The 26316-nt window shown below is 38.6% G+C and overlaps 1 protein-coding gene across 1 annotated transcript; it reads left to right on the top strand.

The window, feature by feature from the left end:
* Window positions 1–13: 13 nt before the first annotated feature.
* On the top strand, window positions 14–25506 carry LOC127657994 (myelin basic protein-like). Its single transcript, XM_052147045.1, has 5 exons — window positions 14–155; window positions 13300–13401; window positions 14422–14448; window positions 24107–24190; window positions 24275–25506. Exons 1-5 carry the CDS (start codon window positions 39–41, stop codon window positions 24308–24310), a joined length of 366 nt encoding a protein of 121 aa, XP_052003005.1. The 5' UTR covers window positions 14–38; the 3' UTR covers window positions 24311–25506.
* Window positions 25507–26316: the final 810 nt, after the last annotated feature.

The following is a 26316-nucleotide window of genomic DNA, read 5'->3' as shown; positions in this document are numbered from 1 at the left end:
CACTCCGATTCCTCTTGAGAACAAAGCAAACACTCAGCATGGCATCCGCAAGCTCCTCGCAGTCCACATTCAGACTGGGCCGCAGCAAGAAGAACCCGACCGTTATGGATCAGATCGGAAAGTTCTTTGGAGGAGACAAGAAGAGGAAGGGAAAGGTGAGGATAAAGTGGGCTTCATTAGACAAAATCATTCAGACCTCTCCACATGAGTCTGTACAACTGTTTTATTGTGCTTTATTTCTGGAGTATTTGTTTATGTGATTATGATATTTATGCATTCATGTTTGTCTTTTCAACAACATTTATTAGAACTGATTTCCAGTAAAGGCATTGAAGATATAAAGCTGCATTTTTGTTTTTTAATAGATTATACTCTGGTGCAGGGATTTGACGTACAGATATTGTGTTATAAACAAAATTACGTTTATAAAATGTATTATAAGTATTTTAAATGCCTGTAAAGTCTAGTATTTGTACCACTTTTTCACTGACAGTAAATGATGTTGTATGGTACTTGATGTATGTGGTACATTTGAGTGGTACCATGTTTTAGCGAATTTCAATTATGGAATTTCACATATCTATGGCCTTCCCATATTATCTGTGATCTACTTTGTGTATCAGAATTTTATAGAGATTTCAGAATGCAAGATGTTATTTTTCTCAGTCTGTCTTCATGGTTTAATGGCAGTTGTGATGGCATTATCACTCCTCAAGAGTGATCAAAGCTGTTAAAGAGAGGTAGATGTTCATATTTCTATATCAATTTTGACAGGAAGCTATCGATTCCAGGCTTTCCAGCTTGTTTTTGAAATGAAAAATTGGGTCCTCAGGGTTTTTCATGGTACATATGGAGGCTGTGCCCAATCTACTTGGTTCATAAACTGAATTTGCCAATTTTGTTTTAATTATCCTTATGATTTGTCATCATTGTATGTATTTCTCTAATTATGCAATTTCCAGAGCCTTAACTTTTCAAGATAAAAAAAGAGAGATAAAGAAGCTTTATTTTAGAAGATTTAGCTGTTATGTGACAAAAACCAAAGTTGGGAAACTCTGGGAAATTAGGAAATTACATTTGAGTCACTCCTTGCATGTGCATGTCAATGAAAAGATAGTATTTTTGGCTTGTGTGGAAATGTGAAATGAAATTGCAAAAAAGCTTCTCAATGAGGTATATTTGTTTGTTCATATTTTTAAAGCGACATATCATTGTTAAAAGGTAATGTTGCAGAACTACTGACCTGTGCACATTGTCTGAAATTAAGAAGTATCAATCTACATTTTGTGTTGACAAAAACTAAGTAGACGAAGATGGTAAGATGAAATCAGAAGACTTTTATGTGTTATTTAATAATGTGCACAAACAGAGATATTTTGTCCTCTTTCCAGCACCAGCTGTATTATAGTTTGTGTTTGTCTCAGAGCTACATGCTGCTTCTTTCTCAAACATGTCTCAGGTTATCCAGTCTCTCACATAACAATGTGAAGTGTAAGTGTCTCACTAGTAGTTCCTATTGATTGTTGCCCTTTTGTAATACTTTGCAAAACAAGAGTTTGTGATACCCTCAATTTATCTCTTAACCTGATCCTTCGCTGAGCTTTATTTTATGTCTGCTTTATTAAAAATCTATGTAACAATATGAACCCTGGCTTTATTTTTTTGTTTGTTTATTTAGCTTTTTAGGATTTCTGTTTGATGCTCAGAATAAGGTTTAGCAAATATTTGTATGTTTTTGTGGTATGCTGTTGACATGTACTGGCCACAATAGAAATGCTAAGTTGTCAAGATAAATTGTATTGTAATAGGATTTTTTTAAATGTCTTATGAGTTTACAAATTACAAACCCAATTCTGAAAAAGGCACAGTATCGAAAATGTTTACTACTGTGTAACCTTTCTTTTAATAATTCTTAATAGTTTAAGAAACAAGATTGTAAATTATAGCAAGCAGAATTTCCCCCCTTGCTGCACAATTGTACGGGGCCTTTTTTGGCGTATTTTGCTCTTCATAATGTGCCACACATTCTCAACTGGAGACTGCTGGCAGGCCAATCTAGCACCCACAATTTCTGCAAACACAGACATGCAATTGTTATATGGGCAGTATGTGGTTTGACGTTGTTCTGCTGGAAAACCACTTCTAAATGTGTTTGAAATCCTATCCCTTGTACGTCGTTGTCTTAAAAACTGTAATTCGTCTGTAATGGATATCATGGATTACTTTAGTAAACCTTTGTTAGTCGACACCACTCGCTGCTGTATTCACAGATGCAAGACTTTACTATACAAAGCAGAAGCCATACAGCAACACTGTCCAGAAGCACTGCCGACTTCTTTGGACTCGGTCTCATCTGAGATGGAAAGTAGAACAGTGGAATTTTGTTTTGTTCATTTCAAATAGTTTATGGAAAAAACATCTGTCACTTAAAGCCGGCCAAAGAGGAAAATATGTTATGAGTGTCAGGTCCAGAAGCCAGTGTCTGTCAATGGTATGGGGGTGTGTCAGTGACCATGACATGGGTAACTTGCAAATCTGTGAGGTCACCATTAATGCAGACAGAGATGTATACATTTTGAATCAACTTCTGCTTTCCAAATAAATTGAAAATATTCTTACGTGGGATGGTACGAAAAGTGACATTCAAAAGATTTTTTAGTTTTTTGTAAAATAAATTGTTAAATAACAGTCTTTTGATTGAAAACTGTGGAGACTGTGAATCAGAATCAAGGCAAACAATTATGACAGTCACTTGAAAAGAGAAAACCATCTTTAAATGCCAATTACACACCTGATCAAATTATTTTTAGTGAACAGAACTGCTTATAACGTCTCAACACACTCACTATGAAGCTGTGAGCTCTTTATTTGTATGAATTAACGTTCAGTTATCAGCTTTAATTTACCTTGGAGCAAATGTCGGTGTCCTCGCTGATATATGTTTGGGAACGTTTGGAAATGAGGGCTGGCACAGTTTAATCAATAATATGCTCTTATCCAGATTTATTTAAAGATTTAAAAAAGAAAGAAAGAAAACATCCTCTCTGCCAGTGGTGTAGTAGTGTCTGAAGAGGTGGACATACTATGAATTTATGAAAAATAATATACAATACATATGTGAAATGTGTTAGAAATATATTTTTCCATAAAAAAAGACAATAATGGTCCCACCCTGGATATCAGGGTTTTTGGCTGGTATGGTGTAGAGCACACTGCTAAGAACAATGTTATGGTAATTTGATGTTAAATATGTATTTAAATTAATAGGTGTCATTAATGTTCCTTTTATTGTGCTACTATGAAAATTGTTAATACTTTATTACTCTAATTAATAAACTTATACATACATAATACGCAATAAACTGCTAAGCATTGTATAATATGAGTGTAGTCACGTTAACACATTATCTTGTATTACCATATAATCTACATAAATGAATGGTTATTTGTGTACTATTATGTGCTTTTCATGTACTATTATGTGTTGATTTGGAAAAAGGCACAAAAAAGCATTTGATGGAATAATTACAGGACACCGTTGTCAAGCATCTTCTAAGAGCATCAAAAACTAGCACGGGTGCAAAACATGCAGAAGTTTAATTGCATAAGTAAAATGTAAATATAGCCTTTATATTTATATAAATTTTCATGGTTACTCCAGGGATGCTTGTGCATCAGCATTAGACGCTGGAAATGTCCCGTCCCTAATTGAAACTGAAAATATTATTGGTTAGCAAATATCCAATTGTGTCTGAAATGAACGTTCTGATTGGTGTATCCGCTTAGTCCGTCTGTCTGTCTTCGTGCCATCAGTTGCGCTCCCGCCTCCCGCAGCTCCGTGCACATTGAGAGACAATCTCCGTGCACACTTCAAAATAAAATCACAATTCACTCAACCGTGTTGCGGCATCGCGTTAAGCCCAAAGTATACTTCGGTCACACGCTGAGCTGAGTGCTCGAGTGCTGAAAGCGCGCAGATCGACTTTTCTAATCACGCGTCTTTGAATGTGCAGAATGCGCATGCGCCTGGAATTATTTTCATTAATTAATGGGTGAAAAAGGTGGCTGCAGGTACATTTAAACCTTTGTTGTCACGAAGCTGCACTAGAAGAAGATGTACACTCTCACACTCTTGTGAGCACACTACACAACCGTAGGGGATCCGGACAGCCACAGTGCGGCGGCGTGGGTATTGTCGTTCCCAAAGCCCTTTCCAGCGCAGCATCAGAAGTGTAGCTTTTTGAAAAGGGAACGTCTTGGGTAACTTAACTTAAGTGTAACCCTTGTTACCTGAAAAAAGCGGAACGAGATGCTGCACTTCATTGCCGCACTGGGATGTCCCAGGACTGCTCTTCAGAAAAAATACCTGACGACGCACCTGTGACGCATCTATTTATAGACCTGTCGCAGGTGCATCCAATGATTACACCGACAGAGGTTATAAATTCCGGTCAATGTTCATTGACGTGTTGCACACATATTCACAGCTGGTCACACCTAAAGCTGTTCTCAAAGCACTTTCCAGAGCAGAATTTCGTTCCGCTTTTTTCAGGGAACAAGGGTTACACTTAAGTAACCCGAGACGTTTTCCCAATTTATTTTGCATGATGGAGTGGTTGGTTTGAGCTTGACGGACCCTGCCTAACATGAACAAGCAACAAATAAACAATGTAAAAGAATGTCAGTACTTTTGTTCTTGATGGCTACAAGGCTCAAATGGTGTCATTTCCACTTTGTGATGTCATTTAAAGCAACAGTACATTATTTATAAATAAAGTAAGTTAGTGTGACGGGGTGGTAAGTTAAACTGAGGGGACGCACACAAATCATAAAATATTTACAAAAAAAATATTTTTATAAATTTATTTTTATTTTGAATAAATATATCTTATGTTAACAGGGACACAGATATAATCCTGAAAATAATAAATGATAACTTATTTGATGATATTTTAGATGTTGGTCAACACGGACATGTGAAATTGGCTATGTACTAATGAAAAATGATAAAAAATAGTATGTTACTCTTTAAGAATAGTATTTTTATCATATATAATGTTAACAAGAACACTTCAATTAATAACTTTAAGCTTTCAAATCAAATCAAATCACTTTATTGTCACACTACTGTGTACTCAAGTGCAACAGTAGGTGAAAGTCTTATGTGCAGTTCCGAATAACATAGCAGTACTAATTACAATAAACAACATATTTACACAACACAATTTACATAACAAATGTACACATACTTACACAACACAATATACAATGTGCAGTAAACAATACACACAATATAGAATACACATACAATAAAAATAAATAAAATTAATTTATTTTATAAATAAAAATAATTATATATATATATATATATATATATATATATATATATATATATATATATATATAATTGGGGAGAATATATTTGACAGTCCAGTGTGTGATACAAGATGATAATTAATAAAGTGCAACTGACTGTTGATCGTGAGAGATCAAGTGTTCAAAAGTCTGATCGCTTGGGGGAAGAAGCGTGTAGTCGGCTGGTCATGTAGTCGGCTGGTGCTGCGATACCGCCTGCCTGATGGTAGCAGTGAGAGCAGCCCATGACTCAGGTGGCTGGAGTCTCTGATGATCCTCCGAGCTTTTTTCACACACCGCCTGTTATAGATGTCCTGGAGGGAGGGAAGCTCACCTCCGATGATGTTTCTGGCAGTTCGCACCACCCTTTGCAGGTCTTTGCAGTTGTGGGCGGTGCTATTGCCGTACCAGGCGGTGATGCAGCCAGTCAGGATGCTGTCTACTGTACTGGTGTACAACCGTGTGAGGATGTGGTGGTTCATTCCAAACTTCCTCAGCCGTCTCTGGAAGAAGAGGCGCTGGTGAGCCTTCTCCACAACGGCCTCAGTGTGGACGGACCATGTGAGTTACATTTACATTTATCCAAAGCGACTTACAGAGCCCTTATTTCAGGGACAATCCCCCGGAGCAACCTGGAGTTTAGTGCCTTGCTCAAGGACACAATGGTGGTGGCTGTGGGGATCGAACCAGCAACTTTCTGATTACCAGTTATGTGCTTTAGACCACTACACCACCACCACTCCGACATGTGAGTTCCTCAGTAATGTGGACACCGAGGAACTTGAAACTGCTGACTCTCTCCACCGGTGCTCCATTAATGGTGATGGGGCTGTGTTCTTTGTCTTTCCTCCTGAAGTCCACCACAAGCTCGTTGGTCTTACTGACGTTGAGGGAGAGGTTGTGCTCCTGACATCAGCATGTCAGAGTGTGCACCTCCTCTCTGTAGGCTGTTTCATCATTGTCAGTGATCAGACCTACCACTGTCATATCGTCAGCAAACTTAATGATGGCATTGGAGCTATGTGTTGCTACACAGTCGTGTGTGTACAGGGAATACAGGAGTTGGCTGAGAACACAGCCCTGCGGGGCTCCAGTGTTGAGGGTCAGTGATGAGGAGATGTTGCTGCCCATTCTAACCACCTGACGTCGGCCTGACAGGAAGTCAAGGATCCAGCTGCACAGCGAGATGTTTAAGCCCAGAGCCCGGAGTTTCTCATCAAGCTTGGATGACGCCAGTCATTTAAGCAAGTGATTATGGCTTGCTTTGGTACAGGCACAGTTGTTGATGTTTTAAAGTATGTGGGGACTACAGACAGGGAGAGGGACAGGTTGAAAATGTCCGTAAAAACACCAGCCAGTTGGTTCGCGCACTTTCTGATGACGCGGCCCGGAATGCCGTCTGGACCCGCGGCTTTACGGATGTTCACCCGTCGGAAGGAACGGGTTACATCCGCAACAGAGACAGAGAGTGAACTATCCTTTGGAAACACACGTTGGGACATATTAAATGTTGTGGACCCAAATGGCACCCGTTTCATAGAATGACTCAGAAATAGTCCGGTGTTTGTGTCCGGTGTAGTGGGCATGCTCCAACCACCTGTATATGGGCGCACAGTCAAATGCAGTGTTCACGTCAGAATCGAAGGATACTTTGGGCACACAAACAGTAGACTGAAAAAATTCCAGGTCAAAAGCCTACTCATTCTGGTGGCCATATGCATCATCACTCATTTTAGGTGGGCATACGGTGTATGCCCTAGACTACACTACTGCTCTCTGCGTACCTTGTGCCACTATTACAAGTGACCCATCAACAAAGTTTTCTATTATTTGTAAACGTTTTGGATAATTTCTATAAAATTATGCTTAAAACTACTCAAACACACATTAGACTCTCGTTGGGAAAAAAGCATTAAGCGCTTCTCAGAGAAATGGTGGATGCAACAGATGCTAAGATGAGATATAAGTCATCAAAAATGCTTTTAAGGTGGAGCTTTTGTTGTGAAGCTGCGCAAGCCATTTACATATAGTAATTTAGCAGACAATTTTATTTAAAGTTACTTACAAATGAGGAACATAACAAGCAAGCTGTCACACAAAAGTCAACAATATATCAGTATCAGACTGCCAAGATGTCAGAGGAGCTGGAGTAGTACATAAAGTACCGCAGAAGAAAGAGACAGACAACAAAAGTTTTATAGACACTAGGGCTGCACGATTTGGGGAAAATGTCATATTGCGATTATTGAGGCTAATATTGCGATATAATAAACAAATGGTAACATGAGTCAACTTGCTTGGTTATCAAGGAAAATGCACAAAAAATTACTGATATTGCTGAAATGTGTATTTCTCAACTCAAACATACAAACAACAACAACTATAAATGCAGTGTTTTCAAATTAAAATAATATTTTTACAAAATTAAATAACATCTTTGCATTACTGCAAACTTGTTATTTTCTCAATATTACACCTAAATAAAATAGAACAATAAATAAGAACATACAAATTTTCATGAAAATGTGATTGTCCAAACAAACAGGGACGGGATTACATTAATCAGGATGTAAATGGAAACTGGATATAAAAGTGTGGTTCACTCAAACCACTAAAACTGTTGTTGTTGTTGTTTTTTTAAATGACCAACTGGTATTTCCAAATCCTCTTTCTAAAAAGTTCTACTTATCGCTGGTACCTCTTGTCCAGTGTGTGGATCATTTTCTGAAATCCCACTTTGCTAACGGTGCATCATGTCTCTTTATATCTCTGTGAAGACTTGTCATATGACACTCGCAAACACATCTGTAATTGTGCTTTGTTTTGTTTACTGGGTTTTTTAATGTAGTTTTAGTCAATGAAAACTTGACATTTTAGTCATATTGATATTTTAGCCACTCAACACTGTAAACATTTTCATCTTCTCCTGATTTCCACGCTGCACACCGGAAACTCTCATGACATGACCACACGTGCCACTCCCTAAACTGAGACTGACTGGTTATCTTTATTAGCGGTGTAGAAAATGGCAAACAGCTCTCAGAGAGAACACATGCACTTATTTATTTAATATAATCGCAGCATTTTGCCATCATATAATCGCACAGGCTGACATTGCGATTGCCATATGATTTATCGTGCAGCACTAATAGACACTCATTAACACATGTCTGGATAAGTCCTGATATTAAAATCAGTGTGACACACTTTGCAAAAGGCGTGGGCATTGTCCATATGGCTTCGAAATATGAAATTGAATTCTTCCGTCCAGCTGTTGTTAAATTTACATGTATATTTAGTTTTTTTCACCAGAGCACCACCTTAGTCTTCTCCTCCCATCAGGGCTAGACTGTGTAGAGAAATCGGCACCGGGATTTTACATAGCAACTGGCCCAAAAGTTGATTGCGGCTCTCCGTTTTGTATAACGCGGTGGCTCATTTTAGCTTATCGCGGCCCATTCGGCCTGTTTCGTGGCCGACCCACCGGCCCGCTCGGTTTTCCCGATGGCCAGTCCGCCCCAAAGTGCATCGGCCCACTGGGAAAATACCCTGTATGCCAGATTACAATTGCAGCCCTGCCTCCCATCTACCAGTGATGAATATAACGAGGTTTGGGCCATACAAATTACGGGAGTTTCCTGGGAGAAATAACAAAATGGAAGGGGGTCGGGAGATGGGTGTGAAATACGGGAGACTCCCGGGAAAAACGGGAGTGTTGACAGGTATGAAGGGGACACAAGGGGGTGCTAAGGTGTCTGAAGAAAATTTCTACATTATTACTGTTTCATTCTGCTTTCTGAAGACTTTTCTGATTGAAAAGGTTCTCTTCAGGTTTATATACCTAACATTACTCTATGGCAGCAGGGATTTCTCTGAGGGATTTCTCTGAGGGATTTCTAGGCAAAGGAGGCAATGTCTCCTCAAAAATTCGGGAGCGCAAAATAAACAACTGTACATAAATATAGCAAATAAAATATTACAATATGTGAACTCAAACAATGTGTGTAGCAGTCATATTTTAGCATTAACTCTGTTAAACATCGACACCCAGTGGATAAAGTTTCAGTGTGAGGCAGCGTCTCTCAAGCCTCCCTTCAGTTCGTAGCTATATAGATGCTCATAAAGCACGTGATGATTGTGATGCGGAAAATAGGCGAAAGGTCACGTGAGGGGATACGTTAGCTCAGATTAGCGCTGATTCGTTCAATACGTTGTCAATCAATCAATGCGATAGTGCCGCCTCTCATGCTGTCATCCTCACAGGCTCAGCAGATCTCTAATGAAACTGATGGAAGTGCAGACACTATTTGCTCATAAAATAATTAACTGTCACAGACAACCACACTTTTGGTCACATCTAAATAAAAAAAATTACTTAAAATCTGAAATGGTATGTGAGTGACACTTTTTTAGTGAACATTTGCTCTTAAAGGTCCGTGCCTTCACGAAGCCTGTGTTGTTTAACAAGGAGTAGATGACGGATGATCCAAAAATAAGATGAATTGAAAAATAATAGGCGAACAGATAAAATAATCATGAAATATGCTTCTTGCTGTATTCTTGTAGGTATTGTTTTTTAGGTAATGACAAATTAATAATTAAAAACAATGCATGCACTTGATGAGTCTTTGATTTAACTTGATTTAATAAAAGGTATTTCATATGGCTTCCCGTACAGAAATCTCATATTTGGCAGTTAACATAATGCATTTATTTTGCTTTTATGTTGTGTTGCATTTATAAGCAAAATATGTCACTTTTTAAATTATATATTTTTATGCTGGCCTACATTTTCACATCATATGTTGTGATAAATCAGACTTCAGATTTGTATGGGTTAAACCTGAAAGCTATTTAAATGCCAACTGGAACTGGAAAAAAAAAAAAAAAAGCCAGCCCACACCACTGGTCTATGGGTGATATTTTTCAAAATAATATTTTAATGATTTATTTTGGCTTTAGGACAATTAAAATGTGTATACATTTATGTATCATATAAAATGACAAATATATACATGTCTTTATAAGGTAACGCATTTTTGTATATATGTATATTAAAATATAAAACTGTCTTTATATTTTAGGAGGGGGATCCCTTGCAAAGGGGATTATTATATTTGGGGGTCCTTTGCATCAAAAAGTTTGAAAACACGAGTACTAATGCATGACATAAGTTACTGATAAACACAAATGATCACTTTGACCCCAACAGGTGTGAGATCAGGAAACCACAGGAGTTTTTCCTTGTGTCTGCTCATTTGCTCACTCAAAACTCATGAAGGTACACCTTGACACATGACCCATTTTAAATGCATCATAGTGCAAAGAAAAGAAAAACAATCATCTTCAAATTGTTTGGCACCACCCACACAAACAGCTGGGAAATCATAATAAAAAGCCTTAGTGAGGCAGTTATTTCATCTCAACATTGCCAGTAAGAGCATTAAAGGGGAAGTTGTGTTGATGGGCGGATGGAAAACCGGACGTGGTGCCGTGAGATCCATGTACGGATGCGAAAGGAGAAAGGTGCCTTAGGTTTTTCCTGGCAGGGTGCTCTGCTTTACAGGCTCCTCTGTTTAGGATTAGGGTGGGGGCAGGGTTAGTGCATTTGCTGTCTGACAGGAACAAACCGAGGCTCCTTTGAACAATCGGCATGCAGGGAAAATCCATTCACAGGAAAGTTTGAAGTCTTGTCTACAGCTCATAAACTTTGAGCTTCTGGAATATGACCATGGAATTTGCATTCATTTATGAGGAAGTGATAAAGTAATGTATAGAATGTGAGAAATTAGATACTTCGGCAGTAATAAAGCATCACCTGACACCTGATCACATATTGTCTGGAGTTTCTAAGAACTGGACTTTCACACCTCAAGTAGCTGGAAGGAGAAGGTTTCTCAATATTATAAATAGCTTTATTTTAAAATCAAATGCAAATTTCAGATGTCAAAGATTTTGGATTACCAGGTCATTGCTAAAAGTGAGGCATAACTTATTTGTTTGCAATTATTTTCCATTACTTGAACTTGAACATCACAATCATAGGAGTAAACTATAGCAGGGAACAGCACCACTGGCTTATAAAAGTCAATGTTTCTTTCTGAAAGAGGAAGATGGATTACGGCAGTCAAATTTATAGTAACTCCCTTAGTGTTGATAAGTTTGTATTTTACTACCCTGGAAGCAATGAAAAGAGACACACTTCTATTAAATAATGAACATTATGAGAGAGAGAGAGAGAGAGAGAGAGAGAGAGAGAGAGTTTATTTCACGGTATTTACAAAGCTAAATTGGAGCAGAAATACAGTACTTTGCAAAAGTTTAAAGCACATTAGATGTTTCACAAAAAAACAACATTCCTTTGTAAATAGAATAGAAGTGGAAGGAGTCATGCAACAGAAGGAATAAATCTCAACATCATTGAGTCAGTCTGAGATTACATGAAGAGACAGAAGCAACTGAAACAGCCGAAATACATAGAACTGTGTTCTGCAAATTCTCCAAGATGCTTGGAACATCCTATCTGCCAACAACCAAGAAAAAAGTATTGGTGCTGTTTTACAGGCAAAGTGCTGTCACACCAAATATTCATTTAGTTTTTCTTTTTTTATGTTTACTGCAGTTTGGATGTGTTTTTCATGGATTGTTTTTTTTTTTTAAAACATCCTCACTACAACATTTCTCACGACTGCTTAAAACTTTCACACACTACTGTACGTCTTCAAACAATCAGTATGATGATGGAAATATTCCCAGCATTTAACCATATCACATCATCACACAGCAAAAATGATATTTGACATGGTCTCCCATTCTATTGAGGTTTACCCTGCAATAACTTACTTCTGTGTTCCAAAACCAGAGTGTGAAACGGGTCCAAAAAAAGCAAATAAATCATCACACATTCTTCAAGAAATCTTCTTTTGCGTTCCTTAGAAGAAAGTCATTTTGATTGAGAATTTGGGATAACAAAAGGGTGAGTAATTTAATTTTGAGGTGAACTATTCCTTCTAAGGATGCTAGACACCAGTTTTCATATGTATGAAAGTCACAGAAATAACAGAACATTTTATGACGGAAACTGTCCTCTGTATAGTGTATCATTTGTTCTGTTTCTTCTATTGTAAAGTAACTTTAGATTTTTGAATGTTCTGTGAGTAAAGCATGCAGTTTCTCTTTATGTTACTATCATCTGAATGTTAACTTTTGTGTTTGGATCTAGAAATGCTGCAGTCATTCTGCTGGCTATGAAATGATGAATTAAGTACTATCCATACAGTATGCCTTTATGCCAAAGTATTCATCTTTATCCTAAAATTAAGCTTAACTTAATCAATCATAGTAAAATGTCAAAGCTGCCCAGATGGGATACACTACAGAAGAGCAGGATTTGGAACAGTCTTCCATCTTCCTTTCTATTGCAGAAAAATGGCTGATCAAAGCCAACCTGAAGCTGTTTTAACAGTCTATTGACATCTGTGTTCAGATTATTTGGATGGTGTGAATGTAGTTTAATGAAATCTGGTGCGCACCAGTGAACCACACTTGAGCCCACTTAAAAAGGTGGTCTGGGGATCATGTGAACTCTACCTAAAAACTACCTAAACCTAAAGCACAATAATGGTCTCCCTAACCAAAAATCTGGACTTCTGGCAAAACACTCACATGCAAATGAGCTTGTGATATACTGCAAATGTTTGCCGGAAGTTTGCATTTCTTCATCTGTGCTGGTGAACCTGCACCAAACCTTTGGCAACAATGGAAAATTTGCAGCAAGTTTGACGCAAAGCTCATTTGCATGTGAAAATTTTAGTGGCAAATTTGCAATGAAACCACCCAGTGAGTTTAAAATCCATTACCGTAAAAGTCTGGATTGAAGACTTTATTGTGGATTTACAGGATGTGCTGTGAATGTTTCATGATCAGATATGTTCTCTTCATCAGGGATCTTTCCGTGGAGCTCTGTCTGCCTCACCTCAGAGATCGAGCTCATCACCTCGACGCCGTGCGGATGAGAACGCTGTCATGCATTTTTTCAGAAACATTGTATGTATCTCTCTCCTCTGTCTATGTTTCTATTGAATCTGTTAAAAATGTAGTACTTAATGTGATTTATTTGAGAATCAACACAGTTGTTTAACATTTAACTGATGTTGAAGGAATGTTCTGGGTTCAATACTTAAGTTACAAAAGTATAATATTTAAGTTCAATTGACAGCATTTGTTGCAAAATATTTGTTACCACCAAAAAAATCTACTCGCTCCTCATCCCTACTCCTTTCCAGGGGTGTTGTGAGGGGGAGGCTTAGGGAGCTTAAACCCCTGATGTATTGTCCCAAGCCCCTGATCTTTTTTGAAGATTCACAAGTTTCATTTTCCAAATAAAATATGTTTTATGAATTTGTCTTTGTTCGACCAGTAGTCCGTCTGTCCGTAATAAAAGCAATGGGCGCTGGCTGTGGTGTTTTACCGCTTGAGCTTTCATTCAAGTTCACTGCAGAAATGACTGTCAGCTGGGCTTTAACAGAGACTATTTAGCAAAGACGGACCACTTCTATTAAAATGAATGGGAGAAATTGCCTGTCAATCAACTCGAGAATGTGCATTAGCTTTACAAGCCGGGAAAATTCTTTTTTTTTAGCATGAATTGAGCTAAAGAAGCTCAATTTATGATACCAGTATTGCCAGATTTGACTGCTGATTTGAAATATGTGCGTTGATCGTAATCTTGATCAACCGCTATGGAGATTTGGGTCTTCCCCCATACAGGTATAGGAGCTGCACTGGAATGCCACTTGTTTACATAGAAAAAAGCTGCCCAGAAGCTCCTTTCTTAAAAAAATAAATACAAATAAAATAAATGAAAATGAGGGTTAGAGTCCATTCCTGGTCCATCATCAATATACTCTTTCTGTTCCATGCAAATAAAGAAGTCACATCACCTCCCTTCTTGGTATGCTTCTACAAACATTGTGCAATAGTTACTAGGACTACAGGGTTTACTACTGTTACGTTGACATGACCCGGAAATGTTCTTTTAACATTTTAGTTTCTTTTTCCATTCAGGTTTCACCTTCTACTCCCAAATCTAGGGTAAGCGTTCATCTCCTCAAGTTAACAGTTATTTTCCTACAAGAAATGAACTAGCTAATGAAATGAATTAGCTAATAAATCTATCTTATCTTTTGCTTCTAATCATGCATTCCCTTTTCCCTAAAAATCCATCAATACAGTGAAACAAACGTTTTTTGAAAAACAAAAACATAAGAAAACACATTATTGAGTCTCAGACAGTAATATTGGATACAATAAGTGTCAGTGCAGTGCAATAAGTAAAGCTGAGTCAGGAGTCAGTAAAGTGGATAAGGACAGGGCATTTTATTCAGGAAATAAGCTAGAGTTCATGGAACTGAACCTGTTAGATAGCTTGGTTGCAATAGGAGACCTCTTTAAGTTCGCTGCTTGTCCATGAGCTCTGAGGAATATATGACCCAAAAATGAAGATTCTCTCATCATTTGCACATCACACATGTGTATGGCTTTCCTCTGCAGAACACAAAGGAAGATTTTTAGAAGAATATTTCAGCTAGTTCCATACAATGCAAGTGAATGGTGACCAGAACTGTGAAGCTCCAAAAAGCACATAAAGGCAGCATAAATGTAATCCATAAGACTCTGGTGGTTTAATCCATGTGTTAAGAAGTGATATGATAGGTGTGGATGAGAAAAAGATAAATATTTAAAGGGATACTTCTTTTGCACTGTCAATATCCACTTTCATGTTCTTCTTCTTTTGTTTTCTTCATCATGTTGCCACCTACTGGGCAGGGAGGAGAATTTAAAGTTAACTATCCTTTAAATGATTATATATTAATCTGAATTTGAGATCATACTGATGTGCAAACCGGAGCAGGCATTTTTATGCATTTTGACTGCTAGTGAAGGGATACCTGTATTTGGGCCAACGATTGAGGTGATTACAAATTTCTTCCCACTGGTTGAACTGCTTGAAACTGGCAGCAGAGCGATGTGGAGTATGTGTTCCCTTAAAGCTAGGGTGTGCAATCTTTTCCAGAACATTTTTTGTTATACTGGTCTAAATGTAAATATATACAGTATCTCACCAAAGTGAGTACACCCCTCACATTTTTGATTATATCTTTTCATGTGACAACACTGAAGAAATGACACTTTGCTGCAATGTAAAGTAGTGAGTGTACAGCTTGTATAACAGTGTAAATTTGCTGTCCCCTCAAAATAACTCAACACACAGCCATTAATGTCTAAACCGCTGGCAACAAAAGTGAGTAAACCCCTAAGTGAAAATGTCCAAATTGGGCTCAAAGTGTAAATATTTGGGTGGCCACCATTATTTTCCAGCACTGCTTTAACCCTCTTGGGCATGGAGTTCACACATTGTAGCAAAGTGTCATTTCTTCAGTATTGTCACATGAAAAGTTATAATCAAATATTTACATAAATGTGAGGGGTGTACTATATACAGTGGGTACGGAAAGTATTCAGACCCCCTTACATTTTTCACTCTTTGTTATATTGCAGCCATTTGCTAAAATCATTTAAGTTCATTTTTTTTCCTCATTATTGTACACACAGCACCCCATATTGACAGAAAAACACAGAATTGTTGACATTTTTGCACATTTATTAAAAAAGAAAAACTGAAATATCACATGGTCCTAAGTATTCAGACCCTTTGTTCAGTATTTAGTAGAAGCACCCTTTTGATCTAATACAGCCATGAGTCTTTTTGGGAAAGATGCAACAAGTTTTTCACATCTGGATTTGGGTATCCTCTGCCATTCCTCCTTGCAGATCCTCTCCAGTTCTGTCAGGTTGGATGGTAAACGTTGGTGGACAGCCATTTTCAGGTCTCTCCAGAGATGCTCAATTGGGTTTAAGTCAGGGCTCTGGCTGGGCCATTCAAGAACAGTCACGGAGTTGTTGTGAAGCCACCCCTTTGTTATTTTAGCGGTGTGCTTAGGGTCATTGTCTTGTTGGAAGGTGAACCTTCGGCCCAGTTTGAGGTCCAGAGCACTCTGGAGAAGGTTTTCGTCCAAGATATCCCTGTACTTGGCCGCATTCATCTTTCCCTCGATTGCAACCATTCGTCCTGTCCCTGCAGCTGAAAAACACCCCCACAGCATGATGCTGCCACCACCATGCTTCACTGTTGAGACTGTATTGGACAGGTGATGAGCAGTGCCTGGTTTTCTCCACACATACCGCTTAGAATTAAGGCCAAAAAGTTCTATCTTGGTATCATCAGACCAAAGAATCTTATTTATCACCATCTTGGAGTCCTTCGGGTGTTTTTTAGCAAACTCCATGCGGGCTTTCATGTGTCTTGCACTGAGGAGAGGCTTCCGTCGGGCCACTCTGCCATAAAGCCCCGACTGGTGGATGGCTGCAGTGATGGTTGACTTTCTACAACTTTCTCCCATCTCCCGACTGCATCTCTGGAGCTCAGCCACAGTGATCTTTGGGTTCTTCTTTACCTCTCTCACCAAGGCTCTTCTCCTCCGATAGCTCAGTTTGGCCGGACGGCCAGCTCTAGGAAGGGTTCTGGTCATTCCAAACGTCTTCCATTTAAGGATTATGGAGGCCACTGTGCTCTTATGAACCTTAAGGGCAGCAGACATTTTTTTGTAACCTTGGCCAGATCTGTGCCTTGCCACAATTCTGTCTCTGAGCTCTTCAGGCAGTTCCTTTGACCTCATGATTCTCATTTGCTCTGACATGCACTGTGAGCTGTAAGGTCTTATATAGACAGGTGTGTGGCTTTCCTAATCAAGTCCAATCAGTATAATCAAACACAGCTGGACTCAATTGAAGGTGTAGAACCATCTCAAGGATGATCAGAAGAAATGGACAGCACCTGAGTTAAATATATGAGTGTCACAGCAAAGGGTCTGAATACTTAGGACCATGTGATATTTCAGTTTTTCTTTTTAATAAATGTGCAAAAATGTCAACAATTCTGTGTTTTTCTGTCAATATGGGGTGCTGTGTGTACAATAATGAGGAAAAAAATGAACTTAAATGATTTTAGCAAATGGCTGCAACATAACAAAGAGTGAAAAATTTAAGGGGTTTGAATACTTTCCGTACCCACTGTATATATATATATATATATATATATATATATATATATATATATATATATATATATATATATATATTCTGTGGAAGGGACAGGACTAAAAAACGATCGACCAATTGTTGCATTCTGTCCAAATGTAAGGATAGGATGTCCTTCCTGTCTGTCAATCTATATTTGCATACCGCACCCACTTCACAAGTTGATGTATCCTATGTCCGCTGCACTGGCAAGACTGGGTTGAAATGAGTGAGGCACTCAGTCTGAGACAGGGCTGTCCTCATCTGTCTGAAAGCCTCCTAGCAATGCTTTGTCTCATTCCACCATTTGGATTTGTTAAATATCTTGTGCAATGGCTTAAGCATGTTTACTAGGTTTTGACAAACTTTGGTCTTTCCTGGGACTGTTGCCATCCTGTGCAAAGTTGACTCACGTTTTTGGGGAAATGGGGCCTATGATAACCTTCACTATTGAGGGTGCCTTGAACTGTCGCTCACGTGGCCCTGTTACTCTACAGAGGAGTGTAAAAAGGACACTTGTCCTTATGGACCTTCAGCCCATTGTTCTAAAGTCCCTGCAGGTTTGCATCCACTTTACTTTAATGCTTCTGCTCATCTCTCTGTGTAATGAGCAGATCATAAATCCACTGAGAATCTGATCCATCACTCTTTGGAACAATGCTTGGACTGAAGTAATTCCAAAGTCTCCAATACAGGTACATTTCATTGTGTGTTAATAAAAATGCCCAGGACCCAAATAAGGCATTTTGTATTTACCTGGATTCCATATTTATTCATCATGTAACATATACTACATTTATCTGTCATTTTTTTGGTCTTTCACAACTAAAGCCACGCATCAGGTGTGTAATTGATGCTTTGTCTACCTATTTTATTATTCTCGTGCTGCCACACATTGATATAATGATGGGAATTATTATTTTTTTTTTTTTTTCACATGATGCCTCTTAAAGATTAAAGGGATAGTTCACCCAAAAATGGAAATTCCCTTATTATTTACTCACCCTCATGATGTCCCAGGTGTGGATGACTTTCTTTCTTCACCAGAACACATTTGAAGAAAAATTAAAAAATATTTGAGCTCAGTAGGTCCTTAAAATGCAAGTGAATGGAGATTTCTCTTTTGAAGCTCCAAAAATCACAGACAGTCAGCATAAACGTCATCCATATGATTCCAGCTATTAAAGTAATGTCTTCTAAAGCAGGCCTGGCCAACCCGCGGCTCTTTGCCCGGTTTCATGCGGCTCTTAGCCTACGTTCATATCAATTATTATTATTATTTTTTTTTCATCACTTCGCTTGAGATACGGTACTATTTTCGTCAAAATTGCTTGTGCATGGGATGAAAATACCTCAGTTTCCCAGTAGGAGCAAGATCATTTGAGTAAACAATTTGTGTCAAGTTCGCTCTGAAAATGGCAGGGAAAAAATGCACAGCAAAACGAAAATATGAAGATGAACACAGGACGTTTTTAACAGAGTGGGAGAGTTTATATTTTTTTGTTGAACATAATGGCAAGCCATTCTGCCTTATATGTCAGGTGTCATTAGCGCATTTCAAAGCTTCAAATCTTCAGCGCCACTTCAGCTCACTCCATGCTAACATCGACCAGGAATTCCCAAAAGGGAGTGAACTTCGTAAGCACAAGTTGGTCACTTTGAAAAGTCAGGCAGAAAAGCAGATACAGTTTTTCCAAAAAATTACGAAGCACTCAGAGACTGTAACGCTTGCATCATATCAACTGGCTTGGAACATTGCACGGGCTAAAAAGCCGTACAATGAAGGGGAGTTCATCAAAAAATGTCTCGGTGATGTTGTTGAAATCTTGTCTCCTGAAAACGACAAACTAAAACGAATGGTATCAGACGTCCAACTGTCCTGCCACACTGTTGAACACAGAATATCGGACATTAACACAGCTATTGAATCACAGTTACACTCTGACCTTCAAGCTTGCGAGTATTTTAGTGTCGCATTGGATGAAAGTTGTGACATACAAGACAAGCCTCAGTTGGCAATATTTGCAAGGTCTGTGTCAAACGATTGTTTGATCAAAGAAGAACTCCTTGATATTGTGCCATTAAAAGACAGATCCCGTGGCATAGATGTGAAAGAAACAATGATGGCTGCATTTGTGAAAGCAAATCTGCCCATTCCAAAACTAACAGCAATAGCCACGGATGGAGCGCCAGCAATGTTCGGATCTGTGAACGGACTTGTGGGGCTGTGCAAAGCTGACCAAACATTTCCCGACTTTTGGAATTTCCACTGCATCATCCACAGGGAGCAACTCGTGTCTAAATCATTGAATTTAGACAACGTCATGAAGCCTGTGATGGAAATCGTAAACTACATCCGCACACATGCGCTGAACCACCGGCAATTCAAGAATCTCATCGCTGAGCTGGACCAAGGGCTTCCAGGTGACTTGCCACTGCACTGCACTGTGAGGTGGCTGTCAAAAGGCAAGGTACTCTCTCGCTTCTTTCAGCTTTTGGATGCTGTGAAACTGTTCATGGAAGAGAAGGACAAGAACTATCCCGAGCTCTCGGACCTCGAGTGGATTATGGATCTGGCCTTTTTGGTCGACATGCTGTGTCACTTGGACAGACTGAACCTGACCTTGCAGGGTAAGTTAAAAATGCTGCCTGACCTGGTTCAAAGTGTGTTTGCGTTTGTCAACAAACTGAAGCTGTTCAAGGCGCATATTCAAAAGGGAGATTTAACGCATTTTCCACTCTGCTAAAAGCCACCAGCGCCGCCCTGAATAACCAAAGAAACAAATATGCTACACTAGTTGAAAACTTGCAAGAAAGCTTTTTGCACCGGTTCCGTGATCTACAACTGAAAAGGTCACAGATTACGTTCCTCGTCGACCCATTTAATGCCGAGACGGACTGTTTGAAAGCCCCGCTAGTCACAGATGAGGCTGCGGCTGAGTTAGAGATGATCGATCTTTGTGAGGAGGATCAACTGAAACCTGCTTTAATGGAAGGGACCGTTGAGTTCTGGAAAAGAGTGCCAATGGAAAAATACCCCAATGTCAAACGGGCTGCGCTTAAGATACTGTCAATGTTTGGGTCAACATATGTCTGCGAGTCTGTATTTTCTACCCTGAAACACGTGAAATCAAAGCATCGATCTGTTCTGACTGACACCCATGTGAAAGAATTGCTTCGAGTGGCAACCACAGAATATGATCCAGATTTGAGGAGGATTGTTCAAGGCAAGGAATGCCAGAAGTCCCACTAAGCAACATGCATAGTAAAAGAAAAAAGCCGTAGTAAATAATTTTATTTTATTATTTTTTTTAAATTTATTTTAGTTTTGGTTGAACTGAGAGTTTGTGTGTGTGAGACAGTGCTCACAATGCTCATTGTTGAAAATGACTCGCCTGTGGTTGTAGTAGAGTAGAAGTCAATTTCTGCTATTATCATGTTGGTGTGTGTTTCATTTACAATAAATCTGTCTGAGCAGAGGTCTGTGTCTGTGTGTGTGTGTGTGTCATTTACAATAAATATGGCTGAGCAGGTGTGTGTGTGTGTGTGTGAGCGTGTATTTATCACTTTGTGGGGATCAAATGTCCCCATAAGGATAGTAAAACCCGAAATTTTTGACCTTGTGGGGACATTTTGTCGGTCCCCATGAGGAAAACAGCTTATAAATCATACTAAATTTTGTTTTTTGAAAATGTAAAAAGGCAGAAAGTTTTCTGTGAGGGTTAGGTTTAGGGGTAGGGTTAGGTTTAGGGGATAGAATATAAAGTTTGTACAGTATAAAAACCATTATGTCTATGGAAAGTCCCCATAAAACATGGAAACCAAACATGTGTGTGTGTGTGTGTGTGTGTGTGTGTGTGTGTGTGTGTGAGGAAGGGATGGGTTGATGTTCATGTGTGCCCATGTGTGTGATGTGGCTCTTTGCGGTAACAGATTAAAATATTTGGCTCTTGGTCTCTGACTGGTTGGCCACCCCTGTTCTAAAGTGACATGATCACATTTTATATTGTAAATACAATCATTCAGACATGACTTGAATGCACCTGAAGGAACTAGTTCCCTGTCTGTCTGATCTTTGAGAAAAGGCCAATGGGAATTACGGGTTTAAAATGAGCTGGCTCGCAACCACTCATTCAAATTTTTTCTTCGGAGCCGAGCGGTGTTGATGTATTCCACTGCCAATCCATTTGCATCTGTAGAAAGCAAGCGATCTCCACGGCTGTTGGATTTCACGGCGCATCACAGCGGTTTCTCCCCCTCTCGCACAAATAGAATAGAACACCCCTGGGCACTTCGACAGTGCGTGTTTAGTACTAAAAGAGTATATTTCTCCCTAAAAATGTATTTATTCCCTAAAAGAGTGGCCACTGACAAAAAGCGGCTTATTAAAGATGCCTTTCCCGCTTCTGACAGTCATGGAGACAGCGTTCGTGGATGGTTCATGCCTGCACTGCGAGAGCATGACCATGGCCATGTTGCGATCGTGGCTTTCTTTCCTCGGAGGGAAAGCCACTCCAGCCCACAACGCCATGGCTAAATATAACAGTTTTGATTTATTTTGGATTTTATTCTTAGGCATCAATTTCCCCCTTTGCTGTAATAATAGCTCCACTCTTTTGGGAAGGCTTTCCACTATACTGTCTGTAGTAACATGGCTGCAGGGATTTGCTCTCATTCAGACACAAGGCTATCAGTAAGGTCAGAAACTGATGTTGGTTGATGGGGCCTGACTTACATTGCTGTTCCAGTTCACCCCAAAAGTGATCAGTGGGGTCTGGATTTTGTGCAGGGCAGTGAATTTCTTCCACGCCAGATAGAATAAACCATTTCTTTATGGACCTCACTTTGTTCACAGGGGCATTGTCATGCTGGAACAGAAAAGGGCTATCCCAAAACAGTTGCCACAAATTTGGAAGCACACAAAGCCCAAGCCATTAAACAAAGAAATATTACGATTTTCCTTTACTTGATTTAATGGAGTAACCAAATTCGTTAATTAGAAAGGGGTATCCATATACTTTTGGCCATATAGCGTGTATATGTATATATATATATATATATATATATATATATATATATATATATATATATATATATATACACACACACACACACACACATATATATATATCATTTTTTTTCCCCAAATATTTTTCAGAAGAACTTGAAGAGGTCTCCCATTGCAACCAAGCTATCTACCAAGTTCAGTTCCATGAAATCTAGCTTAATTTCTGAATAAAATGCCACTTTACTGACTCTGCTCAACACAAGTTTCATGTAAAACAGTAAAGAGAAGACTCAGGGGTGCAGGTCTTATGGGTAGAATTGCAAATAAAAAGCCACTTTTGAAACAGAAAAATGAAAAGAAAAGGTTTGAGTGGACAAAGAAACAGACATTGGACAACAGATAATTGGAAAAGAGTGTTATGGATCTAAACCCCATTGCGCTTTTGTGGGATCAGCTAGACTGTAAGGTGCATGAGGTGCATGACAATATGGATGGTTCACTTTTACTTACTTTTATTTGAGTAGTACTTTAAATGGTGACTTCTACTTTAAGGGATAATTCACCCAAAAATGAAAATTCTCTTATAATTTATTCACCCTCATCCCAGATGTGTATGGCTTTCTTTCTTCTGCTGAACACAAATGAAGATTTTTAGAAGAATATCTCAGCTCTGTAGGTCCATACAATGCAAGTGAATGGTGACCAGTCCTTTGAGGCTCCAAAAAGCATATAAAGGCAGCATAAAAAGACTCTAGTGGTTTAATCCATATCTTCAGAAGTGATCCAGTTGTTTTTGGGTGAGAACAGACTTGATGTAACTCCTTTTTCACAATAAATCTTGACAGCAGTCTCCTTGGCGATCATGATTTCAAGCACGATTACACTTCCTATAGTGCCATCTAGTGCACTGTGCATGCGTCAAGCACAAGGAAATGTAATCGAGCTTGAAATCATGATCACCAAGGAGACTGATGTCAAGATTTATTGTGAAAAAGGAGTTACATTTTGGTCTGTTCTCACCAAAAACCAACTGGAACACTTCTGAAGACATTGATTAAACAATATTAGTCTTTTGGATTACTTTTATGCTGCCTTTATGTGCTTTTTGGAGCTTCAAAGTTCTAGTCACCATTCACTTGCACAACTGAAATATTCTTCTAATAATCTTTATTTGTGTTCTGCAGAACAAAGAAAGTCATACATACATCCCATCCCAAATGTGTGAGTAAATGAGGAGAGAAATGTTTTTGGTGAACTATAAAGTAATACATAGGTGTGTTTTCTGTACTGCATATGGAACTTGAGTACGTTTTCCAGCACTGCTCATAGCACATAGAGTTGTTTGATTCCAGAGTTTTTGCAAGAGCTAAACAAGTGGTATTCTAGTTCTGGAAATCTTTGCAGTAGAGTTTAGTTGCACAGAAGAGAAGAGTAAACTGAGCATATTTACTTCCATTTCAGTTAAACAAATAAAATAAATGCACATATCATCATTATTCATTTCAACATGTTTCAAGATCACTGAAGACAAATAAATGATCAAATGGTTCCTGTCCAATTACTGAAGAAGGATCTAATATTAGCATCCATGTCCTTTATTAACAGGGAGAGCATAAGTCAAAGAGCTCTGCTAAAGGTCCAAAAGGACGTGGAGAAAGTCAAGGCACCTTTACCAGGATCTTCAAAAGGGTAACAGTTTTTCTCTTTATGTATTAGTGATGAAAACGTCAATTCAACGACTTACAGCTTGTGTTTACTGTCTGTCCCTTATAGGGAGGAAGCCAGTCTGCCTCATCTACCAAGCGTTGATGTCCCAGTGCAGATTTAAAAATCAGGAGGAAAGGGAGAGAGATGGATGGATTTGTCTTTTCTTAATTCTAATTCAGTAACAAAGACTTGAATAGGCTTTTGCATTGATTGATATGTGACAAAACAATCTGTGTCCTGAGAATTTTTCCTGTTTAATCTTGTCAGCGTTATACTAATCGTTGATGGGTCGCTGTCAGAATGAATCTAATCTGACACTGATAATGAGTCAGTTTGAGCTCCTCTCACGACTGGTTAGGTCAACAGCCATCAGTCTAGAAATGTTTCTGTCCCTTCTCTGTATCGTTCAATCTGTGCACAGCTTCAGTGTGGTCAGTCTCACTCGCAGTATTTTGTTTCTTAGACCCTAAATGTTTTTATTTTCTTCATGGCTTGGCTTACACGATTTATTTCTCTGTTAGCGTTATTCCAAAAACAGAATCATGGAAAAGATGCCAAGATTTACACTGCGTATCCCATAATCCATTGAACATGTCATGTGTGTCCTGGTATTTATTGACTGACTTCCATAACTGGATTTTTCAACATTATGAGAATTTGTTTCTGGAGATTTTGGTTTAATTTATTAACAGACAAACCTCCAGTCCAATTCTTGTGTTAAATGTATGATGAGAAACACACATACATACCAATCTAAGACCACACTTCCATTAGGAATCAAAAGCTATAAAACCACAAACAAAAAGGCTAAATGTGTCTCATACAAACTAAAACATGTTTTACATGTCGTTTATGTTGATGTTACAGCAAATTCACTAATACATTACAATGATTAAAAGTGCAAAAACAAATGTTTGTATTTCTCTTTTTTTTTTTTGTCCAGCTGATTTTACACATTTCACTAAACTAAGGTCAACATTATCAAAATAATTAACAGCCATTGGAACAATACTCAATTTTCCTAAACAGATCATGTAGATCATCACAGATCAGCATTTTCTGTTTTTGGTGATTCACGTTCTTTGTGCATATCGGCCACTGCTGGGTAGGATGGAGAATTTATAGTAAAAAAAGGACTTAAATATTGATCTGTTTCTCACCCCAATTAAGTATTTCTCTTGTTTAAATTAACCAATTGATTACATCATACTTTCCAGTGCTACAGAGGGCATTCTGGGAGTGCTCGGTTAGCACTCAAAAGTCTGTGCAGCCACTTGCACTACAGCTCTACTCATTTGTATGATGTGACGAGTGTTATGTTCACATGTTTACATAAATAAATAATTGATGAACATCGTAATTTAATCAGTCACTTGCAGACAACCTCATGTCACCGAAGTGTGTTTTGTTCTTCTCAGTATATCCTTTTAAATATTACTTAGAGGCACCTTTATAACATCGCCACCTAATGACACATCTTAATAACAACAATAATCTCTTTGAGTTAAGTATCTCACCTGATGCCAATCCTTTAATAAATGAAGCATTCTGTCTGCCTGGCAATTCATCATTGGAAAAAAGGAGTATTCCAATATCCTATTGAATAGGATGCCAGTGGATGAAGCTGCTGGAGTTGTGACCATACACTGTGAATAGTGAGTGTACGTGATAGTGATATCCAGCGTCCAGAATATGAATTTCATATAATTTCTTCACAGCGGGTAAAATTTTGGAGAGGTCAAATCACCTCTCCAAGAGTATCTGCCACTTTAGGGGTGTGTGTGCAAAAATAGTACAGAGCAGGTGGTGCAGCTGTAAATACCAAAAAAATTGAGAGCTGGGATTCCCAAAATGTTGAACCATATTTTCAAAAGATCTCAACACTACACTCTCATATAGGTCACCAAGCTTATTAGCCTCCCTCACAATCCACTCTATCCACCAGAATGGGGACTTATTAATACACAACTCTGGGTTCAGCTATATGCTCAAAGCAACATTTAAATAAATGTCCGAATTAAACACTCTGGACACTTTTGTGGACACTTCTTGTTACTCGCAAATGCAATCCATTTTGTTTGTTTGAAAGGCTTTGAAATGGTGAAATA

The sequence above is a fragment of the Xyrauchen texanus genome, chromosome 17 (genome assembly GCF_025860055.1).
Source record: "Xyrauchen texanus isolate HMW12.3.18 chromosome 17, RBS_HiC_50CHRs, whole genome shotgun sequence".
NCBI classification, from domain to species: Eukaryota; Metazoa; Chordata; class Actinopteri; order Cypriniformes; family Catostomidae; genus Xyrauchen; species Xyrauchen texanus.
Note: the sequence above shows the minus strand (reverse complement) of the source record. Positions and strands in the feature narration are given on the sequence as shown.

Excerpts from the sequence above, each read along its gene's own strand:
- LOC127657994 (XM_052147045.1), top strand. The coding sequence starts at position 39 with ATGGCATCCGCAAGCTCCTCGCAGTCCACATTCAGACTGGGCCGCAGC. Across the intron at positions 13,402-14,421 it reads TGCATTTTTTCAGAAACATT|GTTTCACCTTCTACTCCCAA; the intron begins GTATGTATCTCT and ends TTTTCCATTCAG. Across the intron at positions 14,449-24,106 it reads CTTCTACTCCCAAATCTAGG|GGAGAGCATAAGTCAAAGAG; the intron begins GTAAGCGTTCAT and ends CTTTATTAACAG.